At 29.0% G+C, this 26,293-nt stretch overlaps 1 protein-coding gene across 1 annotated transcript; it reads left to right on the plus strand.

Annotated features, from left to right (window-relative positions):
• Positions 1-1,011: 1,011 nt before the first annotated feature.
• Positions 1,012-26,182, plus strand: LOC111623473 (WD repeat-containing protein 82-like; the record flags this gene model as incomplete). Its single annotated transcript, XM_023366061.1, has 8 exons — positions 1,012-1,156; positions 17,668-17,734; positions 18,024-18,123; positions 18,220-18,336; positions 18,411-18,566; positions 20,987-21,056; positions 22,574-22,716; positions 22,813-26,182. Coding segments are annotated over 8 exons (834 nt in total), but the record flags the coding sequence as incomplete, so codon positions are not given.
• Between the last annotated feature and the right edge of the window lie 111 nt (positions 26,183-26,293).

The raw sequence follows: 26,293 nt of genomic DNA on the forward strand, positions 1-26,293 counted from the left end.
TTGTAAAATCTAAGTGACTCGTACAACATGGAATTCATATAAAACAGAATTATCAACAGCGTTATAGGGGAGTCGACTGTATATGAAACATGTGTTTTATAAATACATTCACCTTGTAGAAGATATTTTTTTTTTACATTGGTAAAGTTTTCGGTGTCAGCTAGTGATTTGCTATGTTAGCGTCCTTAAGTCCGGCGGATCTTGCCAATTTTTTAAAACTACACGAAGTGTTTTTTTTGTGTATAAACATGATTGTAGTATTCCGTTAAAAAATATGAATTAAGTAGGAAGTTTGTATGTTGTCCTCGAGGGGTTATTTATTTATTTTTTCTCTATGTTGTTTGTCGGAAGTTATTAGCATGCAAAAATGGGAAAAAACTGTTTCGATAGACTTGGACGAATGATTTTTGTTTGGTTAATTCTACGTATTTATTTTTTAAGTGACATACTTTTAAATTTAGTGGATTTTAAATTGATTATTTTATTTCAGGTTTTGTTTTGAAAATATATTATGTATATAAAATATAATTAGATCTATCACTTAGCCTATTACACTTCATAAGCTAAAACCTTATCATCAATTATTTCATTTACTATTAAAGTAATATATTTTTTTCTAGAATTATTCAAGCAAACAGTTTAAGCACTAGATATATTAATTCAAAAAGAATAAATGAAAGGAAAAAAATATTTATTAATATCTTTAATTAATTAAGGAAAAGATTAAACTAATAAATCTTTTAAGAGATTTTTCAATATTATTATTATTAAATTTTGAACTCGTGAATTAACAGAATTACATCAAAATTTAAATATATTTATTAATAGTCTTGTATCCATTGTAATTCAATATCAGGCTTTATATCAGTTTCATTTATCTCAAATATACGTGATTAATAATTTAAGTATTTAACGTAATTATCAAATTTTATCAAAAAATAGAGGTTTAATTATTAATTAATTAAGTCAAATTAATTTAGCGTCATATTTAAATGAAAGTGTTTATGTTATATTAAAGTTTTTATTTTATTTTATTTTATTTTTTTTATTATAAACAGCCATAAAAGAACTTTAAATTCCAAGAAATATGGAGTTGATTTGATCCATTATACTCATGCTACAAATACAGCAATACATAGTTCAACAAAAGTAGACGGTAAGTAAAATATTTTAAATTGGATATAATTAATTCTTAGAACTGTGATGACAAATTAGTAGGGCAACGTCCTTATATATTGATGTGGGATTGAATTCCTGTTAAAATACGCATTTATTATTCTGTTATGACAAAATATTAAATTGTAATTAAAAGAAATTATTATTTATAAAATATAGGAAGTGGTTTTCAGTTGCATGGTTATTGCTATTAAGTGAAAATGTTTATGAAAATATAGACGTTAGAGTAGTGTTGTATTGTATCGAATTTTTGCATATCATACTTTATATTGAGTTTACTATTATTTTAGGCCTATTTAATTTTAGAATACAATTTAAAAATATGTACAGGTATTTTAAATAAAACTGAATATTTAATATTTTAACAAACTAAAATATAAAGTTTACAAAGCTTAAAAGTGCCTAATTACTTTTATATGATTTAGTTTCAATTATAAGTTTAGTTTGAATTATATTAAATATTTAATGTATAACTAATTAACTATTGTGCATATTATTTTACAGATACAATTGGTTAGAAAAATTAAAATATAAAATTCTAATTTATTAATTAAGTTATGTAATTTTTCTGAATTATTTTGTTAAAAGTTTATTCAATTTTTTAAAGTTTACATTGTCTTTTTAATATAATTTTTAATCTATATGAAAAGTCATTATATAAGCAGTATAGCACTTTTACTGTGGTGTTTTTTTGGGTCCATAATTAATATAGAGAGTAATAAATTGAATATTAATCTTAACATTGTAATAACTGTTTAAAATAAGGTAACTGTACCAGTAATTGACAGTTTTAGGGTAACTGTTTTAGGATTGATATGTTGAGAAACATGTAGATGTGATAATCAGAATTTTAACAAAAAATCGATCGTCGATGCCGTCATAATTGTTTAATAATTGTTGTCATCTACTACCTGAGAGAATCTCGACTTACACTTTCTCGATGGCAAAAACAACACATTCCTTTAACCTGCTGACCTCTTAGCCGGGCGATATCGTGCTTATAGCATAATTAATGGCTGTAGAGTCAATCATCATTTAGTCCTTCCCAAGGAAAGAAGTTGCCACCCGGTTCCCAGTCGTCATCAGTGCCTCTAATGTGTTAGTCAGTTCAGGACCTCCTATATCAGCTTTACGGATACCTTGCCCACTAACGGATATCGCCAAATCTTCATCACTAGATATCACCTATTTCCAAACTGTTCCAATCATCTGTATGACACTCTATGTCTGTCTGTATGACAACCCTATTACTGAAGATAAACTTTGGTAGTTGGAACCCAACAAGTGATTCTCTCTCTCTCTCTCTCTCTCTCTCTCTCTCTCGCCACTCCTCCATTAAATAGGTCGGTTAATTAATCTGACATTATGATATGTATCTTGTAACTATTTTTTGTAATTATTAAACGGTTATTTGTTATTAACCCTAGAGTCTGAGTGCAGTAATTCTATTGCACTGTCTCTCAATCCGTCTCCATCCCGAATCCGATCACTCACGCATGTGGCAGCATGCGTGACCTATGTTGAACCCAAATCAACACACCATCTTGGTTTTCATGTCCAACGAGACACAGTAGTGTCAGTCCTGACGGTGCCTACGCTCCGGTCACATAAATATATAAACTTTTCTTCGTACAAAAACATGTATACTCAGTATTGAAATGTGAACTTTTATTTTATTGATAATTATTTTCAAAATTATTAAAAAAACAAATATTTTATGCTACTTGTTTACAAAATTCCAGTCATTTCCATGTACAATTAAAATATAACTTATAGTTTAAATGAAATGCAAATATAATTAAAAACTAATTTGAAGGGTCCAATTTAAAAATCCCTAAGTACATTTTTATAATTTCTGCAATTACTACTTCGTCTTACATAATTTTTGATGATCATTTTACTTTGTGGTTTCTTGGCCAGAAAACAGTAAATCCTAGTCTACATTTAACAATTTTGTGTTTATGGTTATAATTTTTATTTCAAGAAATCACTAAGTACATGAAATCAAGCCACCTACTGATAAAAAAAAAAGATCAAATTTATTACTTTCATTGACAATATTATTTATAGTATGTACCTGAATATGAAAAACAGTTTTACAGTGTACAAGAAACATCTGATGACAAATCATTCATATTAAAATGTAATGACAATAATATAGATTTTTATTCTTAAAACCATTGTATGTATATTAGCTGTATACTGTAATAAATAAGGTTAAAATTATTGTTCTATATGAGTTTTCGAGGTAGCATCGGTCTACAATGCTTCAGATAATTGGGGTTGTACTGTAATTGTAATGATTGTTAACACTCACAAGTATCTGTATGTGTGAAAAATGTACATGTAACAAATTTTCTTTGTTATTTTCATTTATTAAAACAACAGAATATAAAATTAAGTGCACTTAAAATACAGGACAGAGATACATCCTATAAGTTTTATCTTTTCTGATGTAAAATCACAATGGAATTATTTTTGGAAGTGTTTAAGATCCATAACCTCAATTATCTTTATAACAGGAAAATGTGAGTTAGTCAATTTTTAAATTGGGTCCTTCAATTTGTAATGTTTTTCCTTGAAAGATTTTTTTTTTTCTAAAATACAGTAGTACAAGTTTGATTAATTCATTCTCAACTGTAATATATTTCACCAGCTAATTGATATATATCAAAATCTAATTAAAAAATAAAACCCTCAGTAGTTTCTCTCTGGAATAATTCTTACAATATGTATTTTTAATTTAATTCTGTAATAGTAGATGGTGCAGCTTTCATGTTCACTTGCTTATTTTAAAATTCTTTATTTTTAAGTGAATATAACTGGTACAGTTACCCTATCAAAAGATGTGTATTTAGAATAGAATAAGCTTTAAATCTTATGAAAATATCAAATTCATTCTCACATATAAAAATATATATATAAAGAAAAAATTAAGTATAGTAGAACCGTGATTATCTGACCCCATTTCGGATAAACAGATTTCTAGATTATCCGGAAATCCAATTTTCAACGCGCAAAGAAACATGTAATACCACAAAACACGTTTACGTTAATAATAGTACTATACATGTATTAACTACATTGAAAATAGTCTTATATCTTTGTTTGGCAATAATTCCACTTCATACATTCTAGAACATTTTGGCCTGTTTGGCTATACTGAGCTGGTAACATTAGGGAGTAAAAAAACATTGCATGAATATCCGAAACCCTGGAATACGATGGAGCATCATCTGGGATGTTTTGGTAAATTAAAAAATACATTAAAAAATTAAATACTGTTGTAGAGTTAAGTAAGCAATAGAATTAAAATATGCAGTTCATTTCAGTTAACCCAGTTTAGATAATTGGGATTTTACTGTGTGATATTTAAAAAAATATATATATAAAATATAATTTGCTGATATTTTAATGTGGCTTGATTAGTGATACAACTGAGTTAATAATGATTGATTGAAATAGAAGTAAAGGTCTACTCGATTCTATATTATTACTCTATTATAATATTATTTTAACATACTGAATTTAAATATTTAAAAATAATCTTTAATTATATATTTTCCAAATTAAAACAAATTGTTTTACATTTTATTGTTTGAAAAGCTATTGATTTATAACAAAAGTCAATATATTTAATATATATTTGTATTGTACTTTATATCGTAAATATCATAACATAATTAGGCAGAATTTTTGTTAATAATCAATTGGGTAATATTTTTTACTTTATGTAATTGATCGTTTTGAAGTTGAATGTAACAAATACATTGTCTGGCATTATCAGCACTGCACAGTAATCAATAATATTATGACCATGATAACACCAGGTACTATATTTCTGAAACTTTCATACGTTAATTTGCAATTTCAAACTACATTTACTTTGTAATAGTGTTTTTTAAATATAGTACAGTCTTGGTAATTTGGATATTTACTAGTTTGACATGTCCAGTAATATGATACTAGTTGGCTCTTGGGTATTATTAGCATTTTCAAGTTGTAGATAAACTTCCCACTTGTTTAAACTCCAGTTCCCGCTAAACATTGTATGATATTGAGCCCTAACTTGAACTCTTAAGCTCAAGATTGTTAAGCTTGTCATCTTAGGCTTCTAAAAAAAAAATATATATATAAAGAAAAAATTAAGTATAGTAGAACCGTGATTATCTGACCCCATTTCGGATAAACAGATTTCTAGATTATCCGGAAATCCAATTTTCAACGCGCAAAGAAACATGTAATACCACAAAACACGTTTACGTTAATAATAGTACTATACATGTATTAACTACATTGAAAATAGTCTTATATCTTTGTTTGGCAATAATTCCACTTCATACATTCTAGAACATTTTGGCCTGTTTGGCTATACTGAGCTGGTAACATTAGGGAGTAAAAAAACATTGCATGAATATCCGAAACCCTGGAATACGATGGAGCATCATCTGGGATGTTTTGGTAAATTAAAAAATACATTAAAAAATTAAATACTGTTGTAGAGTTAAGTAAGCAATAGAATTAAAATATGCAGTTCATTTCAGTTAACCCAGTTTAGATAATTGGGATTTTACTGTGTGATATTTAAAAAAATATATATATAAAATATAATTTGCTGATATTTTAATGTGGCTTGATTAGTGATACAACTGAGTTAATAATGATTGATTGAAATAGAAGTAAAGGTCTACTCGATTCTATATTATTACTCTATTATAATATTATTTTAACATACTGAATTTAAATATTTAAAAATAATCTTTAATTATATATTTTCCAAATTAAAACAAATTGTTTTACATTTTATTGTTTGAAAAGCTATTGATTTATAACAAAAGTCAATATATTTAATATATATTTGTATTGTACTTTATATCGTAAATATCATAACATAATTAGGCAGAATTTTTGTTAATAATCAATTGGGTAATATTTTTTACTTTATGTAATTGATCGTTTTGAAGTTGAATGTAACAAATACATTGTCTGGCATTATCAGCACTGCACAGTAATCAATAATATTATGACCATGATAACACCAGGTACTACATTTCTGAAACTTTCATACATTAATTTGCAATTTCAAACTACATTTACTTTGTAATAGTGTTTTTTAAATATAGTACAGTCTTGGTAATTTGGATATTTACTAGTTTGACATGTCCAGTAATATGATACTAGTTGGCTCTTGGGTATTATTAGCATTTTCAAGTTGTAGATAAACTTCCCACTTGTTTAAACTCCAGTTCCCGCTAAACATTGTATGATATTGAGCCCTAACTTGAACTCTTAAGCTCAAGATTGTTAAGCTTGTCATCTTAGGCTTCTAAAAAAAAATATATATATATATATATATATATACAGTAGAACCTCGATTATCCGCCCTAATTGGGGACTGGTGTTGGTCGGATAATTGAAAAGTCGGATAACCGAAAAGTATGAAAAAATCCATTATTAGTGTAGTATATTATTATATCCCATGTAATTAGTATATTAGTATATCGCTATTAACCTATTTTGCGTTGAATTTTCATCGATGTTAAGCCTAACAAAAATTTTTTAAAATAATAATCGTCGCTATTGTATCGTTAAAAATTAGAAAATTAAGCCTCGTTTAAATACTGGCTCCCTTTCATGGTCGAATGAGTGTTGCCAGCTAAAACACGTAAAAATAATATTAAAGTAGCCAAGACATAGCCAAATATTGTAGCGCCACATCACTAGCGGACATTTGAAATTTGCTGACTAGGACGGTCGGTTAACCGAGGGGTGGATAATCGAGGTTCTACTGTATATATATATCTTATAATGCAATACTGTATAAATTTAAAAACCAGTCTCTTGAAATTTCTCACTAAAAATACTGCAACTCCTACTACTTTCCATTCTCACTTCTATTTCCCACTATATTTAGTGGTATCCACCAACTTGACAATAATTATTATTGGCAATAGCAGTGCATAGTAGTCCACCTTGTGTTTTGCTGCATCTTTAATAGTTAATTCCACAGCGTCAAATTTATTTGTGCCATCAAATTTGCCTTACTCGTAATCCTCCGGCAATCCTCTTAATCCGACACTGTTATGATCCCATATATGCTGGATTGTCAAGATTGCACTGTACTGTAAAATCAAAAATATTTTTATCTAATACAAAATATTTTATTAATAATTTAGATTTGTATATCTTTTCATCAATACTCTGTAAAATTGCTTTATTATATAAGCAAATAGCTTGCAAAAGATTTTATTTTTTTTTTAAAATGTACCCTGTGAACTGATGACTGGTGTGCGACGAAAGAGAAAGTTCACTACTAACGTTTCCGAACTCCCCTGAGTTCTTCTTTGGGTGTTAAACAGAATATCTGATGGAACATGGAATTCAAATGTTCGTATGCCAAGTGTTTTATGTTCCATCAGAAATTCCGTTTAACACCTGAAGAAGAACTCGGGAGTTTGAAAACGTTAGTAGTGACCTTTCTCTTTTGTTTTTTTCGTTGCGCACCGGTCATCGATTCACAGGGTACATTTTTACTACACCCTGGTGTTGTGTGTTGTCGTTTATTATTTTTTTCTTTTTATATTGAATGTTATTTAAAAACATTTCTAAATATATTTAAATTAACTGACTTTTGAATCAGCCAGTATATAAAAATATTTCTTTAAATAATCGTATAATAATTTTAATATTTCAAGTATCTTTAAATAACTTTTGTTATTAAATCATAAAATACATGATAGAAAGACTGTTTTATTAAATTTATAATCCATATATTCATTAAATTGGATGATAAGTTGAATAGCTTGCAAACACTCAAATACATTTTCCACTATACTTCCAAATGATTTCTTTGGTCACTTAAAATAAAGTTAGTTATTCGAATAGAATGTACTCCTTTATTTAATGAATTAGATCAATATTATATTTACAATCGTGATTATTTATTAATAAGAAATATTGATTAAATATTCGGTCTGTTCCAGTGTTTTGGAAGTGACTGAATCGCAAATAACCTGTCGTTATTCCAAATCTGTTTTATCTAATCTTAAAATATACCTCAATTCATAAATTCATAAGTGTTTCAATGAAAGAAATGAATTCTCATTTTAATGTTAAGCAGTTAGTCATTTATTGAACTTTTTATTTCTTTGAAATTAACTTTTGTCAGAAAATTAAATTAAATAGCCCATTGAAGAAGATTAAGATGTCTTTATTCTGATTGGATTCTTCATCGATTGAAAGGATATGGATTTAATACTTATCGAATTTAAATTTCTTTCATATCTGAGTCTAATAATGCTTTCGAGTTAGATTAAATAAACAAGCAGAGTTTTATTTATAGTTCTGATTCATTCTAATAACAATTATAGATAAAACATATCAGAATAATATAAAAAATTTCAATATTTAAACTCAAAAATACCATATTTATCAAACGTCGTTCATGCCTATATTAATATTTTATGAAATAAAACCTTTAATAAATAATACTTTTAATAAAATATTAAATTATTTCACGTAGCACTACTTATAGTTATACAGTCGACCCCCCATAATGCAGTAGATACATTCTGCTTTATAAGAATTTCGCATTGTAGGAATCCTCAAATACATGAGGCAATCACGGCCCGGCACGTGTGCAGTTTACGGACTACGGCTGTTTAAAAGGTTTTCTTCCATAAAATTAATCGATTCTAGACTAATTTCACTCAACATTTCCAAAACATGTATAATTTTTTGGGAATAATCTGTATAAACTATGTCCACTATTGGTCCAGATTCGACCAATCCTGTCGCAACGCGAGTCGGCGATGACGTTTTACCGCATTTTACGAGTCTCTTTTAGTGTCTTTATACGAATGTGGTTGCAATTTTTTCTCCGCAATATACGAACCCGCGTTATGGGGGGTCTACTGTATTTAAAAGACTATAATAAATACTAAATATTTGATATATAGTATAAACCTCACTTATGCAACCACCTTCGGGGTATACAATTTCTGGCCACATAAGTGAAGTGGTCACTCAAAATCAGGTTATGAAAATTGACGAACAGAACTATAATTGGAATACCGTACTGAAAATTGTTAAAATGTTTAACGTGGATCTCAGCAAACTGTTCTAAAACAATAGCAACAAAGTTCAGTCATGTTTAAAGTGCTTTAAATAATACAGGTANAATTTTTTTTTTCCTGAACAGCGAGATTTGACGTACCGGATATCAGCACGATTAAAAGGTCTCTAGAGTCAAGACCAGATACTAAAGAAACAATATCGGTGGCTGCTTGCCAAGCAGACTCATCTGGTATATTGTCCTTGGCTCCTTCTAATAATCTTATCTTACCGTTTGGTCGTGGAAGCATTTTGCTAACAAGTTAATAAATAAGAAAAATTAATTGTTATTTTATTTTTTAATTAATACCAGTAGACTCCCCTATAACACTGTAGATAATTCCGTGTTGTACGAGTCAGTTAGATTTTACAAATACGTCAGCCGTTCACAGCCCGGCACACGTATTTGTAAAATCTAAGTGACTCGTACAACATGGAATTCATATAAAATGGAATTATCTACAGTGTTATGGGGGGTCTACTGTATTTAAAAGACTATAATAAATACTAAATATTTGATATATAGTATAAACCTCACTTATGCAACCACCTTCGGGGTATACAATTTCTGGCCACATAAGTGAAGTGGTCACTCAAAATCAGGTTATGAAAATTGACGAACAGAACTATAATTGGAATACCGTACTGAAAATTGTTAAAATGTTTAACGTGGATCTCAGCAAACTGTTCTAAAACAATAGCAACAAAGTTCAGTCATGTTTAAAGTGCTTTAAATAATACAGGTATACCTCGACTTACGTCGTTTTGAGTTACGTTGTTCCCGATTATATGTCGTTTGTCAAAAAAGTATATGGAAAAATAAAAATCAAGTTTAAGTCATTTTATTTTTGACTTTACGTCTGTCCGCCACAAATATTGAAGTCGTAATATCACTAGAAAAACGTTTAAAGCACATAAAATCATATTATAATATATACATTTACAAGTATATACTGTATTTACAATACATGCATTCGTAAATTTAAATTACTTTTTTCTGTACTATATTAAAAACTAAAATTGATTTGTTTGTAAGCTTAAAATAGATCCTTATTAACCATATATTATTAAAAATGCATTAATAAATAAAATACAGAACGGGAATTGGTAATTTATGGTTTAGCCTAGTGGCAAGTAGATTCGGAGACAAGTAAATTCGACTTACGTCGTTTTTCGACTTAAGTCGTTCTCTTGGAACCAATTACTGACGTAAGGCGAGGTATACCTGTAGATTGAATTTAGGAATGTGGGATTTTCCTGTTCTGTTGGCCATGTAAATGGGACATAAATATCACTTTAGGACATTTCTATATTTACCACTTAAGTGAGGTGGCCAGTGACCACTGAGATATACATTTTATGTATGTATTTATTTTATGTAAATTACCAATACGTTTTATAAATTAATATCAGCAAATTGCAACACTTCTGTTTTTGATTTAGTAATTATTTTATTTTTATGATAATTATAGTAGTAAATAGATTATGTAATATTACAGATAATTTATTCTAATATATAAATTATTATATAGTATAGTCAATGTAGATATTCAGAAAAATCAAAATATTTAATACGTTTTTAAAAACATGCATCGTCTACAAAAATTTCTGACATTACTATTGTATGTATTAGTATAGTGTACTAGTTTATGCTTCTAACACAATAAAGTGTTATAAATTAAGACACTTGGCGGGTTTTCTCATCTTTATTTAGTTGATACGTGTGAAAATTTTTACACGTTTCGGGCTCTTAAGCCCCTCTTCAGCCAACTAAAACATTAAAAAAGAATATAACATACATATAAAAATACAAGTATTGTAGAAATTATAAAAAATATAAAACGTACCTTTCACTTACAAAACAGTTCTACAAAATCCCTGATCTAAAACATATTCTGGACATAAACTTATTATATAACCAATGTAAACTATAAAACATATTCTGGACATATTCCTCATATAAAAATACACTGGACAACAACTCTCAAATTGGTATACAATTTATTATGCTTTCTACAAAATCCTTATTTCTTTTGATACGCATTGACAATGTAATACGAATTTACATAATTTCTACAATATAAATTTACATATCTGACATCTACTATATTTTTTATATAGATGTCAGATATGTAAATTTATATTGTAGAAATTATGTAAATTCGTATTATATTGTCAATGCGTATCAAAAGAAATAAGGATTTTGTAGAAAGCATAATAAATTGTATACCAATTTGAGAGTTGTTGTCCAGTGTATTTTTATATGAGGAATATGTCCAGAATATGTTTTATAGTTTACATTGGTTATATAATAAGTTTATGTCCAGAATATGTTTTAGATCAGGGATTTTGTAGAACTGTTTTGTAAGTGAAAGGTACGTTTTATATTTTTTATAATTTCTACAATACTTGTAATTTTATATGTATGTTATATTCTTTTTTAATGTTTTAGTTGGCTGAAGAGGGGCTTAAGAGCCCGAAACGTGTAAAAATTTTCACACGTATCAACTAAATAAAGATGAGAAAACCCGCCAAGTGTCTTAATTTATAACACTTTATTGTGTTAGAAGCATAAACAAATTGTACAGCACGGTTTCATATCATCAAAATAGTGTACTAGTGTAAAGATCAATTATATAGTTAATTACTGTTATATAATTTTTATCACAACAAAATACAATAGTAATTTAAAATACTTTTTAATTTTTTTTCATTCTTTTTTATATTATAAATGTATTTGTTAAGTATAATAAAATTCAAATTTCATGCCAAATTATACCAGACTGACTGACACATTCTTAAAATTAGTTTCATTTTTGGAATTGGGTGTAATAATTTAAATTAGTACAAGGTTTTTTCCCTCTCCGCCCTTTGTACGGAGAACAAAATAATAAAATAGAATTACATACAAAATTCAAGTAATTGGGTTTACAATATATAATATACAATAATTAAATAAACAAAAACACTGACCAAACAGTGACCACCTGGTGCTGGTCCCATAATAGTAAAAGTAAATATCGTTTTTAAGTACATTTTTACATAAACCGGAAAAAAAAAGCAAAAATAATGTGGCCGGAGGATAGGCACCCCTTCGGTGCCCCGTCAGGAATGACACCACCGTGTCCCGCTTAACATGGAAGCAGCGACGGCGGTTTGATTAGAGAATAGGTCACACGGGTGGTCGCATGAATGAGCAATCAGATTCGGGATGGAAACCGTGAGTTAACAAGCAGGAAGGGATGCAAGCAGAGACTAGGTTAACTAAACAATCATTTATTTGTAAAGGAGAAAGAATTAGATGATATATATACATCGTACTATATCGAAATAACTGACCTATACACGTTAGGTGGTCGCAAGAGAGAGAGTTCACATTAGGTTTGCATGGCGATAAATACCTGTAGTTGAAGGATCCGTTTGTCACGTTCTAACTGCAAAAGCTTGTCTTTGGTAGGATTGTTGAGTGGACAGTTTGAAAATAGACAACTTTGAGATTGAGCAATATCCATTAGTGGGATAGGTGATAACCATATCTGTTGCTGGAGGAGTCTTTGTACAGAGAATAGCCAAGGTATCCGTTAAGGTAATATAGAAGGTCCTGAACTGGCTAACAGATTAGAGGCTCTGATGACGACTATCCTTCGGGAACTAAATGGTGACTTCTTATCTCGGGAAGAACTAAACGGCAACTGACTCTTCGGCCGTTAATTATTCTATAAGCATGATATCACCCAGCCAAGAGGTCAGCAGGTTACAGGAATGCGTCATTTTTTCCGTCAAGAAAGTGTAAGTGGAGATTCTTTCAGGTAGTAGATGACAACAATTATTGACGACATCGATAATCGATTTTTGTTAAAATTCAGACTATCACAATAATAATAATAATAATCACTTATATCTGGTAAAAACACAAAATAATTAAATATTATGCAAAAAAGATAAGCAACAAATCATTACAACTAGTCAATGCCAGATTAAACTCCAAGGTGAAAGGAATTCAAAGTACTCTTACAGCACAGAGCGACAATAGTACCCTCTGAAATAAAATTCAAGAAAAAATTTATAAAAATGAGAGATAAAATAAAACATATTCAACATATTAATGAAAGAAGTAAGAAATTGGGTATAATTAATCATGCACATAAAGTTATTGAAACTGAATTTAAATAGTCAATACAATACCTTCACTCATTCTATAATTTTTATATATGAAACATTCTTAAATTTCATTTTAATTTTTAATTTCTAATGAAAGAACTTTTATTCAGTAACACATATGAGTCCAATAATTCATCTTTATAGAATTTATCAAAGCTTCAGAATTTAATTTAATCATACGAATTTTTAATGTAAAATTAAATAGAATATTTTCAAAGTTTAAAATCTTGAATAGTTAATGAAGAATTTTAATTAGCTGCATAATATAATTAATTTGTTTCGTTACTTTTAAATTACATAAAATAAGTTATATAAATTAAATATTTTAGTTTAGATATATTATACTAATTTTTGCAATAGAAAAGTCAATATAAGTTAATTGTTTTGTAGATTCTTACTTTAAACTCTTTACTTCACATTTTGTTTGAATAAAATCAAGTCGTAGTGTCTTTGGATAAAAAGCGTATCGGGCATATCGTGCTTTATGACTTACAAAAAAGAATATAATGCCGTACAAGCAGTAAAAACAATTGTAACGTGTTATGGGAAAAGATGTTTGTAAACTTTGAACATGTCAAATGTGGTTTAAAAGTTTTATTCAGGAAATTTTTAACTGAAGGATACAAAACATATCGGGCACCCAAAAGCTATCGACAAAGAAAAATTACAGGAATAATTTGTTAAAAATTGATGAATAATATACAGTACAGTATATATAACCAAGCGCACCAAAAATAAAGTGAAAAAAGCACTGCAAACATACACGTGTAACACGAGATAAGTTGGAAACACAACAGGTTACTTTTATGCTTCGAGCATGTTTTTTGTTTTTTTTTTTCGATAAGCACACGGTTCAAACTTCAAAGCAACATTCAAACTCAGAGATGAATTTTTGTTGAATTTTGCATTCAAACTCCGAAGTATGAGGTACCACTGTACGATATTTTATCGAAGAGGAATTTAATGTACGTACATCACAAAATTTTAAATAACGTATCATTTTCATTTTCCGTAAAATTATTATTATTAGCTGAACTCGACACAGTTTTAAAGAAGTTATTCTGATTAGTTCGGTTAATGGCTTGTCTAAAATTTTTTACAGTCCTTTCAGGCCAGCAGTTTAACGTAGAAGAAAGAAAATGACATCATTTTGGATGTCACTAGATGCGATAATCATTCGTTAAAAACAAAGAAAGTAATAATTTATTAATCTTAGATTTAAAATAGATATTTAACAAAGCGCTAAAATATGTAGAACGTTATGTCATTGCAGCAATATAGACCATAAAGTTTATAATATCTTCACGTGTTACTGTTTCAGAGTAAAACACCACCTTTTTCTTGCTGGTAGTAATCGTGTCCTAGGGAAGGTAAACTCAAGGTTCCAAAATCCCTATGATTGGAACCATTAAAAGAAAAGAAGTTATTATACCATTATTTCCTGTTATAAGATATAAATAATTTTATAAAAGGAAGTAATAATGGTATAATGTTTAAATTGCCTGTAAAGCCTGTAATAGGCATGCAAACTTGAGATTTTTGAGCTGAAAATGTGTCTGGAAAAAAAGATGGCATTCAGTATTTTTGTTTTTTAATATTAGCATTGAGAGAAGCGTGCGCATGTCGTTTGGAGTTTAGTAAGTTTACCTTTCACGATAAATATAACAATGGCCGGTATTTTCCTTAAGGTTGTAGATTTAACAAACATGTACCGTTATTATCTGTAGTAAAACACTTCAGATATGTGGTGTAGTGGTAAAGTTTACACAAAGTCAAAGCAGAGAGCTAACACATCTGTCTTTCCTTCACACAATTTTGTAACTGATTGTTGTTTGTTGTAAAATTTATTTGAATGTCTTTTATGAACCATTAACTAAGCAGCGGCAACATTTAGATTTTTATCCTTAAGTCTTGCTCTTAAATTTTTTATTCTTTATTCTATATTTTTATACTTAAGCATCGCTCAAGGGCACATAGTTGCAACCCCCTTCCAAATAACCCCACCAGTAAAAACTAAAACTAATTATTGGTAATGTACGCGAGCTCGCTACGTGACAATTTATATTTGTGATCGTCCAGGCAAAAATAGCTGCTCAATGTGACTTAAATTGTTTCACGCGTGCCAAAAAAATGATCGGATGTTTGTAGAGAGCCACGCGAATGGAATATAGATACAACTTTTATTTTGACGAGTGTATGGATTAATATGGACAGACACAAAATTTTGTTGTATTAATTCATTGAAATTTTTATTGAAAAGCTTCAAACGAAACTCATATTTAATAACCTTTTCCAGTTCAGGATATTTTTTGGCAAACAGACTGTCTTATCTTAACGTTCAAAAAGCTTTCTAAATATTTTACAGTTCTGGAAGTGTAAAGTTTTTATTGGAAAGAATTCAATATGTTTTTTTCTATAAGAGAACAGTTTCAGTGTGGGTCGTAGACCTCTTTACGCTCTGAGATCACTTAAGTGGTCTAGGATATGTTGTTAGTTTGTTTAGACTAGTCCCATAGTGGGTCATAATATTATATTATTCCCTTGTGAGGGTCATAAAATTACATGATAAATGCATTCTTTTATTGTGATAAAATGCTTGTTTTTGATAACATTATGTTTGCTATTACACTTTCCCTAACCATCTTTTGGAGATTTTCCAATAAAAGAACAGTTAAACATTGAACTTATCCTGTTCATTTTTGGTTTCCCGTCATATAATTTCAATGCTAGCAATAACAATTTTTATTTGTAACTGTTTTGTAATGTGTTTACCTACTGTGTTGATGTGAGACACCTCCTAGTTGAGCCATCTTTGCCTTTTGTTTCTTCTATGAATGAAGGTTAGCTTTATGTTTCTTCCTCTACAAAGCAAGTTTATCATTTTCACTCCACAGATCACTAATTGTATCACTTGTTAACCGAAACACTCAACACAAATTAGATCCAGTCTCGAAACTGGAATGAAAACTAAAATATAGGTTATCAATAGCTGTTGCCGTCTGGAAAGTCTATTGTAACTAAAGGGAAAAACAATACAAATGCAAGACAGACAGTGTTTTTGTGATCATTTATTTATTTTCTGAATGATATTTAATATTAAAAAGTATTTAAAATATAGAATTACATTTTATTTATAATTTTGTTAACTGTTTCCGCCCTGTGGGCACTAAGAGGGCCTCTTTTTGCAAGCCTGTTATGGGTTTGGCCAGGCTGACAATGGTGCGGTCGGTTGGTGAGGGACGAGACCCTACATATCCGGATGGACCACCCCCGAAAAATTCCTGGGGATTTTTTGACCCGTCTGGATTCGATCCCGGGTTCCCCAGAGCGGCGGGCTGCCACCTTGATTGCTTGGCCAATTGGCGGAATTACTGTTAACACATAGGTATAAACAAAATTTGTGATTTCATTTTCATAGTTTTAACACCAAGGCTTACATGCTAATGCTAAGTTCACTAAATAAAGAACAAAGATCCAAAATTACAACATTTTAACTTGTAGAGAGAGAAATAATGCCTTAATAGTACAGGGTATCCCACGTAAAACTATCCCCACCCACCAGTTCAATAGAACAGGGCCATTTTATACAACAAAATGTTGGTTATGAAGGTTGCTATAATGTTTTCAAAGATTACAGTTATTTACTCAATTGGCAAATGGATCTGGCTTTGCAGAAGCAAAAACTTTTGAAAAAATTGTCAAAATAATATCTTAATAACAGCTTTAATTAAGATTACTGCTTTAATTACAGGTGTTATAAGTTGTTTAGATCCACTGAATCTAAACAAATTATTCATTAGAAACCGAATTGCAAATTATGCTTTGTTTATATATTAAGTTATGGCAATGCAACACTTGGGCGATCTGCCTAGGGGATGCCTTCCAAGAGGTCTTTTTAAGAGAAACTGGCCCCTATTTAGGCATTACAGACGTGGAGAAAGCCCGGAAAACTCCACGTAGCCAGCCCGTCCGAGCGAGGTGCGAATCCGCAACCGAACTCCCAGTGTTCAGGGTACGAAAACCATTTGGCCACTGGTGGGCCAAGCAAATTATGGAAAGCATTTAATTTAGTTTGGAAGAAACAATAAACTCAATAGATAATAAAATTATTGTATTGTTATATTAATTTAAGAAGGAAATTTTAGATTGCTCAAATATTCAGTATAGATAAATTTTATATTTATATTTTTACATTGATAATTTTTTTTTTCTTTACAGATACTATCAGGTATCTTTCACTTCATGATAATAAGTATATCAGATATTTTCCCGGGCATACTAAAAAGTAAGTTTTAAATTATGCTTTGGCATAATGTACAGTACTTTTATTACTAATGATTGCGAGTAAAAATATATTAATGCGTTTATTATTGAAATGTTGTTGTTAATTTTTCTAATCTACATTAGAAACGAATTTGGAATGTAAATGATTCTGTCTATAATTAATCAATACAAATATTTCTTTGAAGATTTAATTAAAATCAACTTTTTTAATCAGATCAATTTGTTTTATTACTTGTTCTAGTTTCAAGAAATAAATATAACAAAAAATAATAATAATAATTTAATTTTAGAGTTGTTACATTATGCATGTCACCAGTAGATGACACTTTTCTTTCTGGATCTTTGGATAAAACAATGAGGTTATGGGATTTGAGATCTCCAAATTGTCAGGTTTGTATTGTTTAATTTATTAATATAAGAATCCTTTTGCGGCAAGTGCATAAAATCTAGGAAAAGATTATAAAAATAAAATTTTTATATCTATAGGGTTTAATGCATTTAACTGGAAGACCCGTGGCAAATTTCGATCCAGAAGGTCTTATATTTGCGGTTGGCGTTAATTCCGAAGCTATTAAATTATACGATTTGAGATCTTTTGATAAAGTATGTATAATTTTCTTGGTATTATTTAAAATTTTAATTACTTGCATTAAATATTTACTTGAAATCGTTTATAGGGTCCATTTAATACATTCCGTTTACCTCAAGACAAAGATTGTGACTGGACAGGACTTAAATTTGGCCCTGATGGAAAAACAATTCTGATTTACACAAATGGGCAAATTTTACATTTAATTGATGCATTTCATGGAACTCCACTTCAAACATTTATGGTAGGTATTTATATTGTTAAGAGGTTACTTTGATTAAGAAATTAATTTAAGGACATTTTTTTTTATTAATTCATATAAATATCTACTTAAACTGGAATTACACTACCAAATTTTTCCCTGTTTGTACAGGTTTTAATATGTATATATTTAAAAATTTTTAAACTTTAACAGGTAAATGTCACGGTTACATTCATTTTATAGTATAAATAAAGTTTTTTTTATTATATTTATATTATTTTTATAGTAAAATCACTTTTATTACAGAAACATTTTATTATTATATAACTAGGTTTAATGTAAATTAATCCAAAATGATTAAAACTAAAGATGGGAATATTCAAATGCAGAATTCAGAATTGTTCGATTGTAAGAAGTTATTGCTCTTCAAGAATTTGTGCTAGAATACTCACTAATACTAGTACTTCTTGGATGTGATCCTAACGAGCTTGTAATAAACCAATTTGAGAACCAAGAACTAGTGTTTCATTCTGCCTTTGGAAATTCTATAGTAATACAGAGACCAAGTTAACCACAAATTAACTAGTCTGCAATCTGACTTTTTGAGGAATTTCAAGCCTCGAATTAATTGTTAACTTCAAACTCTGTAATTAATCAACTTGTTCTCAAATACTTGGTACTAATTAGATACTATTTTGTATTCGTTCAAAAGAAAATTAGCAACCTTGTGTTGTTTTATTCTCATTGTTTTCAATGAATTACATTTGTTACTTGTTCTTCTCTGAAACTCGTTCAAATCTTGAATTCTTCTCAATTCTTGAAAATTGATTTTACCCTTGTTAATTCCACCAAAGACTAATTTTAATAAAAGTTGTATATATATAGTATCACATCACCTTTGTTTCTCTGAAAAGATTTAAACTCATTCTCAGAAATTGTTTGTCATGCTTTGGATCATAATACCTAGAGGCAATTTTATCTATTTATTTATTTATTTATACACAAGTGTAGTCTTTGTTAGACAGATTTCTGACTTATAACTTAGTAAATTTTAACTTAGAAAGTTGTTTCATTTAGGCAGATTTCTGTTTTATTCAAGTTTTACTGTATATACATATACAAATGTTATTATATAGATACAGCGTAACCTGTGTAAACTGGACTTGTAGAGTACCGAATATTTTTTCTGGTTGGCAGGTTTCCATCTTGGACAGGCGTTACTGTATATATATACAAGTATTTGTAAAATTATGACTCATTGAATAAATTATTTATAAATATGGTAGTATTTTCTAAATGAGTCAAATACAAGAAATAACTACAGGGTGTCCCGAAAAATGTACTTGCTTTTTGACTGGCCATTACTAATGTATTTAAGTTTTGATTTATGTGTTTATTGACATAGATACAAGCCTAATAAGTTAAAGAAAATTTAATGGCATTATAGAAAATGTTAGGAGTTTACTAGGCTAGGAGAAAAGACTAGTCTCTTCACTGATAAAGATTGAGTACGTATTTTTGGGATATAGATTTGTAGATGATATAGTTATAAATTGATTAAATAGGAAAAAATATATACTGTCTGATTATTTCAGTAACTTGGTGAAAGAAGTTTATCGAAAATAATGAAGTATTTTCAATTTCATTTAACTTTGACATAATTTCAAGCTGTTATATATAAATAGTAATAGAGATTAAAGTGTAAATATTAAACAGTTTTCTTTGTTAACGAGTTGTTCCTTTGTTTGTAGTCAACAGAATGCGTAGTACTTAGTTTCACAATCTTTAATTTAGAGTGCGGAATTTCTTAAATTTCTGTACACTGAGATTAGGGATAAAGATTCTCATGTTGTATTTCATAGTTTAATAAATCTTGATTAATATCTGGTACACTCTTCAATGTTCATTCTAATTTTAAATATATTCTTTAAGTTTGTATCTGTCATTTTAAGTAAATGATCATTTTTTAAAAAACAAAAAATCTAAAAAACTATTTCATTTTAATTCACCGTATATTTTATTATAATACAAACACACAATTTGAGGAAAAAGGATTTGATTCATATTTATTTTGTATGAATTTTGCAATAGAAAGGAATCACTTCAGAAGTTTATTAATCAGCTCATATTCTTCCTAATTTATGTAAATGCTATATTTGTTTGTTTATATATATATTCATATACACTCTTGAGCGTAACGAACTGTAAACTCAACAGCCATAAATTATTTTTAATAGCTAAATTTTTTTTCATCTCATTATATCATTTCTATAAATAAGTTAAAGTAATTTATTAATGTAATAACTAAGTAAATATTTTATACTATATATAATAAATAATTTAATTTTGTATTTTTTCCCCTCTTTAAATCTAAAATAATGTGTCATTTTAATAAAAAGAAATTATATTATGTAGGTTTTTATCATAATTTGTTATATTGAAACGATTCTATCTATTTATAGGGACACATAAACAATAAGGGATTATCTCTGGAAGCATCTTATACACCAGATTCTCAATTTGTAATAAGTGGTAAGTTATTATGATTTGAAAATAGTCTTTAGTAAAAATATTCTTATTCTTGAATTGTCTAATAGAGCATTGATCAACTTGTGGTCTGTGATAACAGGACAGGTAGTCTACAGGCGGACTTAAATTAATAAAGATTAAAACTTTGTTCAATGACGATTCACTTTTAATAGTTATATAAACAATTAATTAAACTGGAAATATGTATTCAAAACATACTGCACATTTATAACTTAATAAATCTAAAAGTACGTCCCAAATGTTAATTTTTTTAAACCTATATGGGTAATATCAAGTCTCCATAACTTAGTGGTCTGTAGAATTTTTTCAGGCATTTTACAGATCCTTTAAAAAGGTCGAGAAATGCTGGTCTAATGTAACTTGACTTTTATAGTATAATGTGCCATGAAATAAAATACAGCTGTCCCTTGATAGTCCGACATTTTGTAATCTGACATGCTCGGTAGTCCAACGCACCTCCCGTCAAGGTACCCGTCCCCGTTACTTGTCTGCTTGCACAGAAGCATGTCGCGATGTGAATCTCCCCACCCAATTCTTACACGATGACACACATTTCGTGTTTTCCGTGAGCAGTTCTGTTCGAACAGTTGGAGTAGGGAATATTGTAGGCTACTGCTAGCAAAACAATGCCAAATATGTAATCACTTTCGGTAATCCAACACCCCTTTGGTCCCATACCTGTCGGATTATCAAGGGACAGCTGTAATATATTTTGTAGACAAATAATAATAAACAGTAATTAAAATTTTAAATAAGGTTTTATTTTTATCAATACTTGTATACATCTAATTTCATTTTACCAATTTTCACATGTTTAATATATGTTTAGAATAAGTCATTAAGTTGTCTTAGCACCAGCATTGAACTGAATTATAATTAATTAATTTTGAATTATCACATGTTTGGTTCAATACACAAATTTGTTTATTCTATTTGAATTCAAATCTATGAATTCCATTATAAGTTCTAGCCCACCATTGGCCGAATGGAGAAAACCGCCGAGCACTGGTAGTCCTGGGTACGCACCTCGCCAACAGACTGGTCATGTGAAGTTTTTTGGGTTTTATTCACGTTAGTAACACTTAAATAGGGGTTAAATTTCTCATAGAAGTATCCTTCTAGAGGCAACCTGTGTGTTGTGTCGCCTTAACAAAATAAATCGATATAAGTTTTATATGACATATCCTGAAGATAGTTGCTTAGATTACCAAAAACGTTATAGTTAAACAATAATTTTTGCTGGTAAAGGTTAAAAGGTAGTTAAAATATCAACAATTCTTTCATTTCAATCATAAATTTATTAAACTATGAAAATTTTAGTAACAATTTTTAAATTATTTGTATATAAAAAATGAAAATCTGAAATTTCAAGAAGTGTTTGTTTCCTACCAACATAGTCATTAAACTTGGATATGAATAAATATAATCTGATAAAAACTGAGGTAGTTTCTATTAAATTTTATTTATTAACACAATATTGTTTAAAAACGATTATTTAGGTTCTACCGACGGACGAATTCACGTGTGGAATACGGAAACAGGAATTAAAACAGCTTTGTTAAATTGCGATCATACTGGTCCCGTGCAATGCATTCAGTTTAATCCAAAGTATATGATGTTGGCATCCGCATGTACAAATATGGTATGTTTATTATAATTGTAATAATTATATTGCGTCAATTCTTTTTTTTTGTTATTTAAAAAGACTTTTTTTTTCGGTTTGTTTGGTTTTTTCTAGGCTTTTTGGCTTCCGACAATTGAAGAAGTCTTCTAAATTTTACATCACAGGAAATTTCACCACAAGCAAAATGAATTTTATACAAAAGTGGATGAACTGGTTCAGGAAAGACTTTTATTTTTACAAAAATTCATTGATATGTACATAATTGTCATTTGTGAAGTATCATTTCTTTAATAATTATATTTCACATTTGTTGTCATAATTCTTCCATTTGAATATCATCATCGATGCACAATATTATTTGGAATTCATTACATTCACGTACATTATATTTAAAAGCGGCCCTTGCTTACATTCGAGATATCGGAGAGCGAGGTCGGCCCATGTATTTAATGGTAAGATTTAATAATCGAAAGTTTTAATCTTCGAGTATTAAAATTATCCGAAAAATTGAATTCAATAAATTATTTTCCTAAGATTTGTTTTAATTTTTGTTTTTCGTAACTAAAATGCTTGACGTAAAAACTGTAAGAAATGTTTGAATTAAGGGATGGAAGCTTAAAATTTATTGTCTAAGAAAAACATTTTAATTCCATTTGTCTTCCTCTCATGTTATTACAATTATTGGCCATTTTCTGACAAATTAGTAAATGTAATTTATTGGTACGACCACAAATAATTCTTTTAAAAAAAATTTTTTTTATAAACTTTTAAATTTCTTGAAATTCTCCTAGCATGGCCAATTTTTGACACACAAATACATCTTCACGCATATTTAAAATAACTACCCAAAATTCAATGCCGTCAGTCCGATCTTTTACACTGAAAGTGTAAATCGGGAGTGAAAGCGCACTAAAACGTATTTTAAAAAAATATATCGTTGAAGACGACAATAATTAATCAAAAAATTCACTCGTTAAAAAACACCGAGAGATTAAAATTACGACTTCGGATTCGTCGGCATTTGGATTTTCGGTCCATTCGAACTGTCGTCGTTTTGTTCTTTACGTTATTGTATAAATGTTTTTTCCCCTTCTAAAATATGGAAATCATAGTCGACGTAATAATTTTACATTATTATTTTGTTTTATCATTCATATTTTATTTGTTTTTTTTGTAAAAATGTTAGTTAGGTATCAAAGTATGTCATTACAACATACAATTTCTATATGTCTATACAACACACATTTATGTGGATGTATTTTAACAATATTGAAGGGGAAAAACTGCAATTGTTTTCATTACCTATTATTAATAGATAATGTAAAAAAATGCAATATTTTGTATAAGTTCCTTTTCTTTTTATATATATATATATAGANTTATATATAGTGTATATTGTTCATTAGAATAAATTTATCCTTACAGAGTATTATTAACTTTGCCGAGATTTTTAATTAATTGTACTTAAAAAACTGTAACGTTTTAAACAAATTCAACTGATTGCATTATAACTAAAATTTTTAATTTTTATGTAGTTTTTTTACGTGTACAAATGAATAAATATTGTTGAAATAGACTATAGTAACTTGATATAAATATTTATAACTTTGAAGCATAAAATGTCCCCCTGCAAAAGCAATTAACATCACAATAATAAACTATGCAGTCGAGCAAAAACTTAAAATTTACGACATATAGATTCATCCGTTTTAAATGTTTTACCATTTCTACATATAATAATAATAAATTATAGAATTTTCATGACTTTAACCTCACAAATAATCATTTTTACATATTTCTAATCCAATTTCTTCAAAACTGTTGAATTGATAATTTAATTATAATGTAAATTTTGATAAATTGTAGGAAAAAGAATTGAAAGATGGAATTTTTCTCGCATGCGACGATGCAAGTAAATGGAACGTCCCGGTATAGCGGCAAATGTGCATTTACCGATATGCGTGGATTTTTGTATGTCGTGCGCCATAGGAGATTGTGCAGAGAAGAATCGGGGTAAGTGTACAATTACGGTAATCGCACAAAATTCGTGCATGTGATAGAATTACTTTCGACTGATGCAGGCCCAGCTGCGTTCATTAATCGAAAGTGATTCGACCAAACAAATTCTTTGCAATTAATTTCCGTCTGACGACATTTCGGGTCCGGAACGCCACGCACTCGTCCCAATGCTTCTCCGTACGATCTCCCGTGGCACATGACTTACGACAAACCCTGTATTATAGAACGAATATGAGAATAGTTTTAGATACGGTACGAGCCGTGCTAGCTTGTATCGGAACGAAACGTTTTTTAATTGGTCTTCATATTTGAAATTTGATGCACAGATAACAAATTGTAGGTCGTTAATTGTTGCTAAATGATATCTGTTGAATTTGGTTTCTACTTTACTGTCTTTTTATATTTCTATGTATCAAATTATTTTATTTCTAAGCGAATTAATAAAAATTATATCTACCTATGTGTAAAGGTACTTTTATGTTAGTGGTTTAGCTGTATCAGTTTAATATGTAATCGATATAAATCCTCAGTTGGTGCCCCGGACCAAGCTTGGCCTGCAAATTCATTTGACGCGCCACTTATAAATGATATTTACTAAAAGTAAGGCCGTGTCTATGGAATACAGTACAGTGTTTTAGGTAGGAGGACCACAAACTTATTTGCAGTTTGTTTATCGATCGAAAGTTTTGGCACCGCCGTGTAAACCGATATCGTTACACGTAGGATCCAGATGATAATTTTTGGCAGATTTTAAAATGTAAACACTTAAAATACATGTTTCAGTAGAATGATTTCTATTATTCAATTTATTAATATCTTATATATAATGTTAAAAAGAGAACAATTCTCTTAGTAGGTGAAGTATTAAAATAATTAATTCTTTTAATATTCACTGCTACATAATTTTGCTTCTAGTCTGTTATTGTGACGCATTACGATTGTTGCCGATATGATGTGTAAGTGGGATTTTAACTGCATTATACGGCAGTCCAAAATCTTTTCTGTAATGATACAATAAGAAAAAAGTCTGCCACAAAAAATAATAATTTATTATTATTATTCAACCGATGTAAAAAGAAACTACCAATCTTTTTTTTTTTTTTACTAAAGGTTTTAACACACACAAATTCTTCAAGTGTTAATTTTGATTATTATTTGAACTATCCTTGTGTTATTATAATGTGTGCTGATAGGTACGTGCCGTATTTTTGTGCCCATAACCCGCATGTTATCCGTGTTTAAGACGATTTTAAATCACAATTGCAAACTTTCACCGGGTTATACGCACAAAAGTACAGTAGTAATTCGTTTCTTATTACTGTTATAAATTGTCACTAACACTACTTAAGGTCTTAATACCTATTCTATGCTCAAGGCATTCTTTGATCTTTTGAGAAAATTATGCCCCCTTTTCTGCAAGGTAACTACGTATAGGCGAGCAATCGTCCGTCGTTACTCGAAAGAAGAAAAGAAGCACAAATATCGTCGTAAACAGTTCTAAATAAAAGTGCCTTCGACCTATTAAATTTAAAAATTTTACTTCGAAGATATTGGCGTGCGAGATTATATTTACGTA

Source organism: Centruroides sculpturatus, unplaced genomic scaffold, assembly GCF_000671375.1.
Source record: "Centruroides sculpturatus isolate CEXI.00-Female unplaced genomic scaffold, Cexi_2.0 scaffold84, whole genome shotgun sequence".
NCBI classification, from domain to species: Eukaryota; Metazoa; Arthropoda; class Arachnida; order Scorpiones; family Buthidae; genus Centruroides; species Centruroides sculpturatus.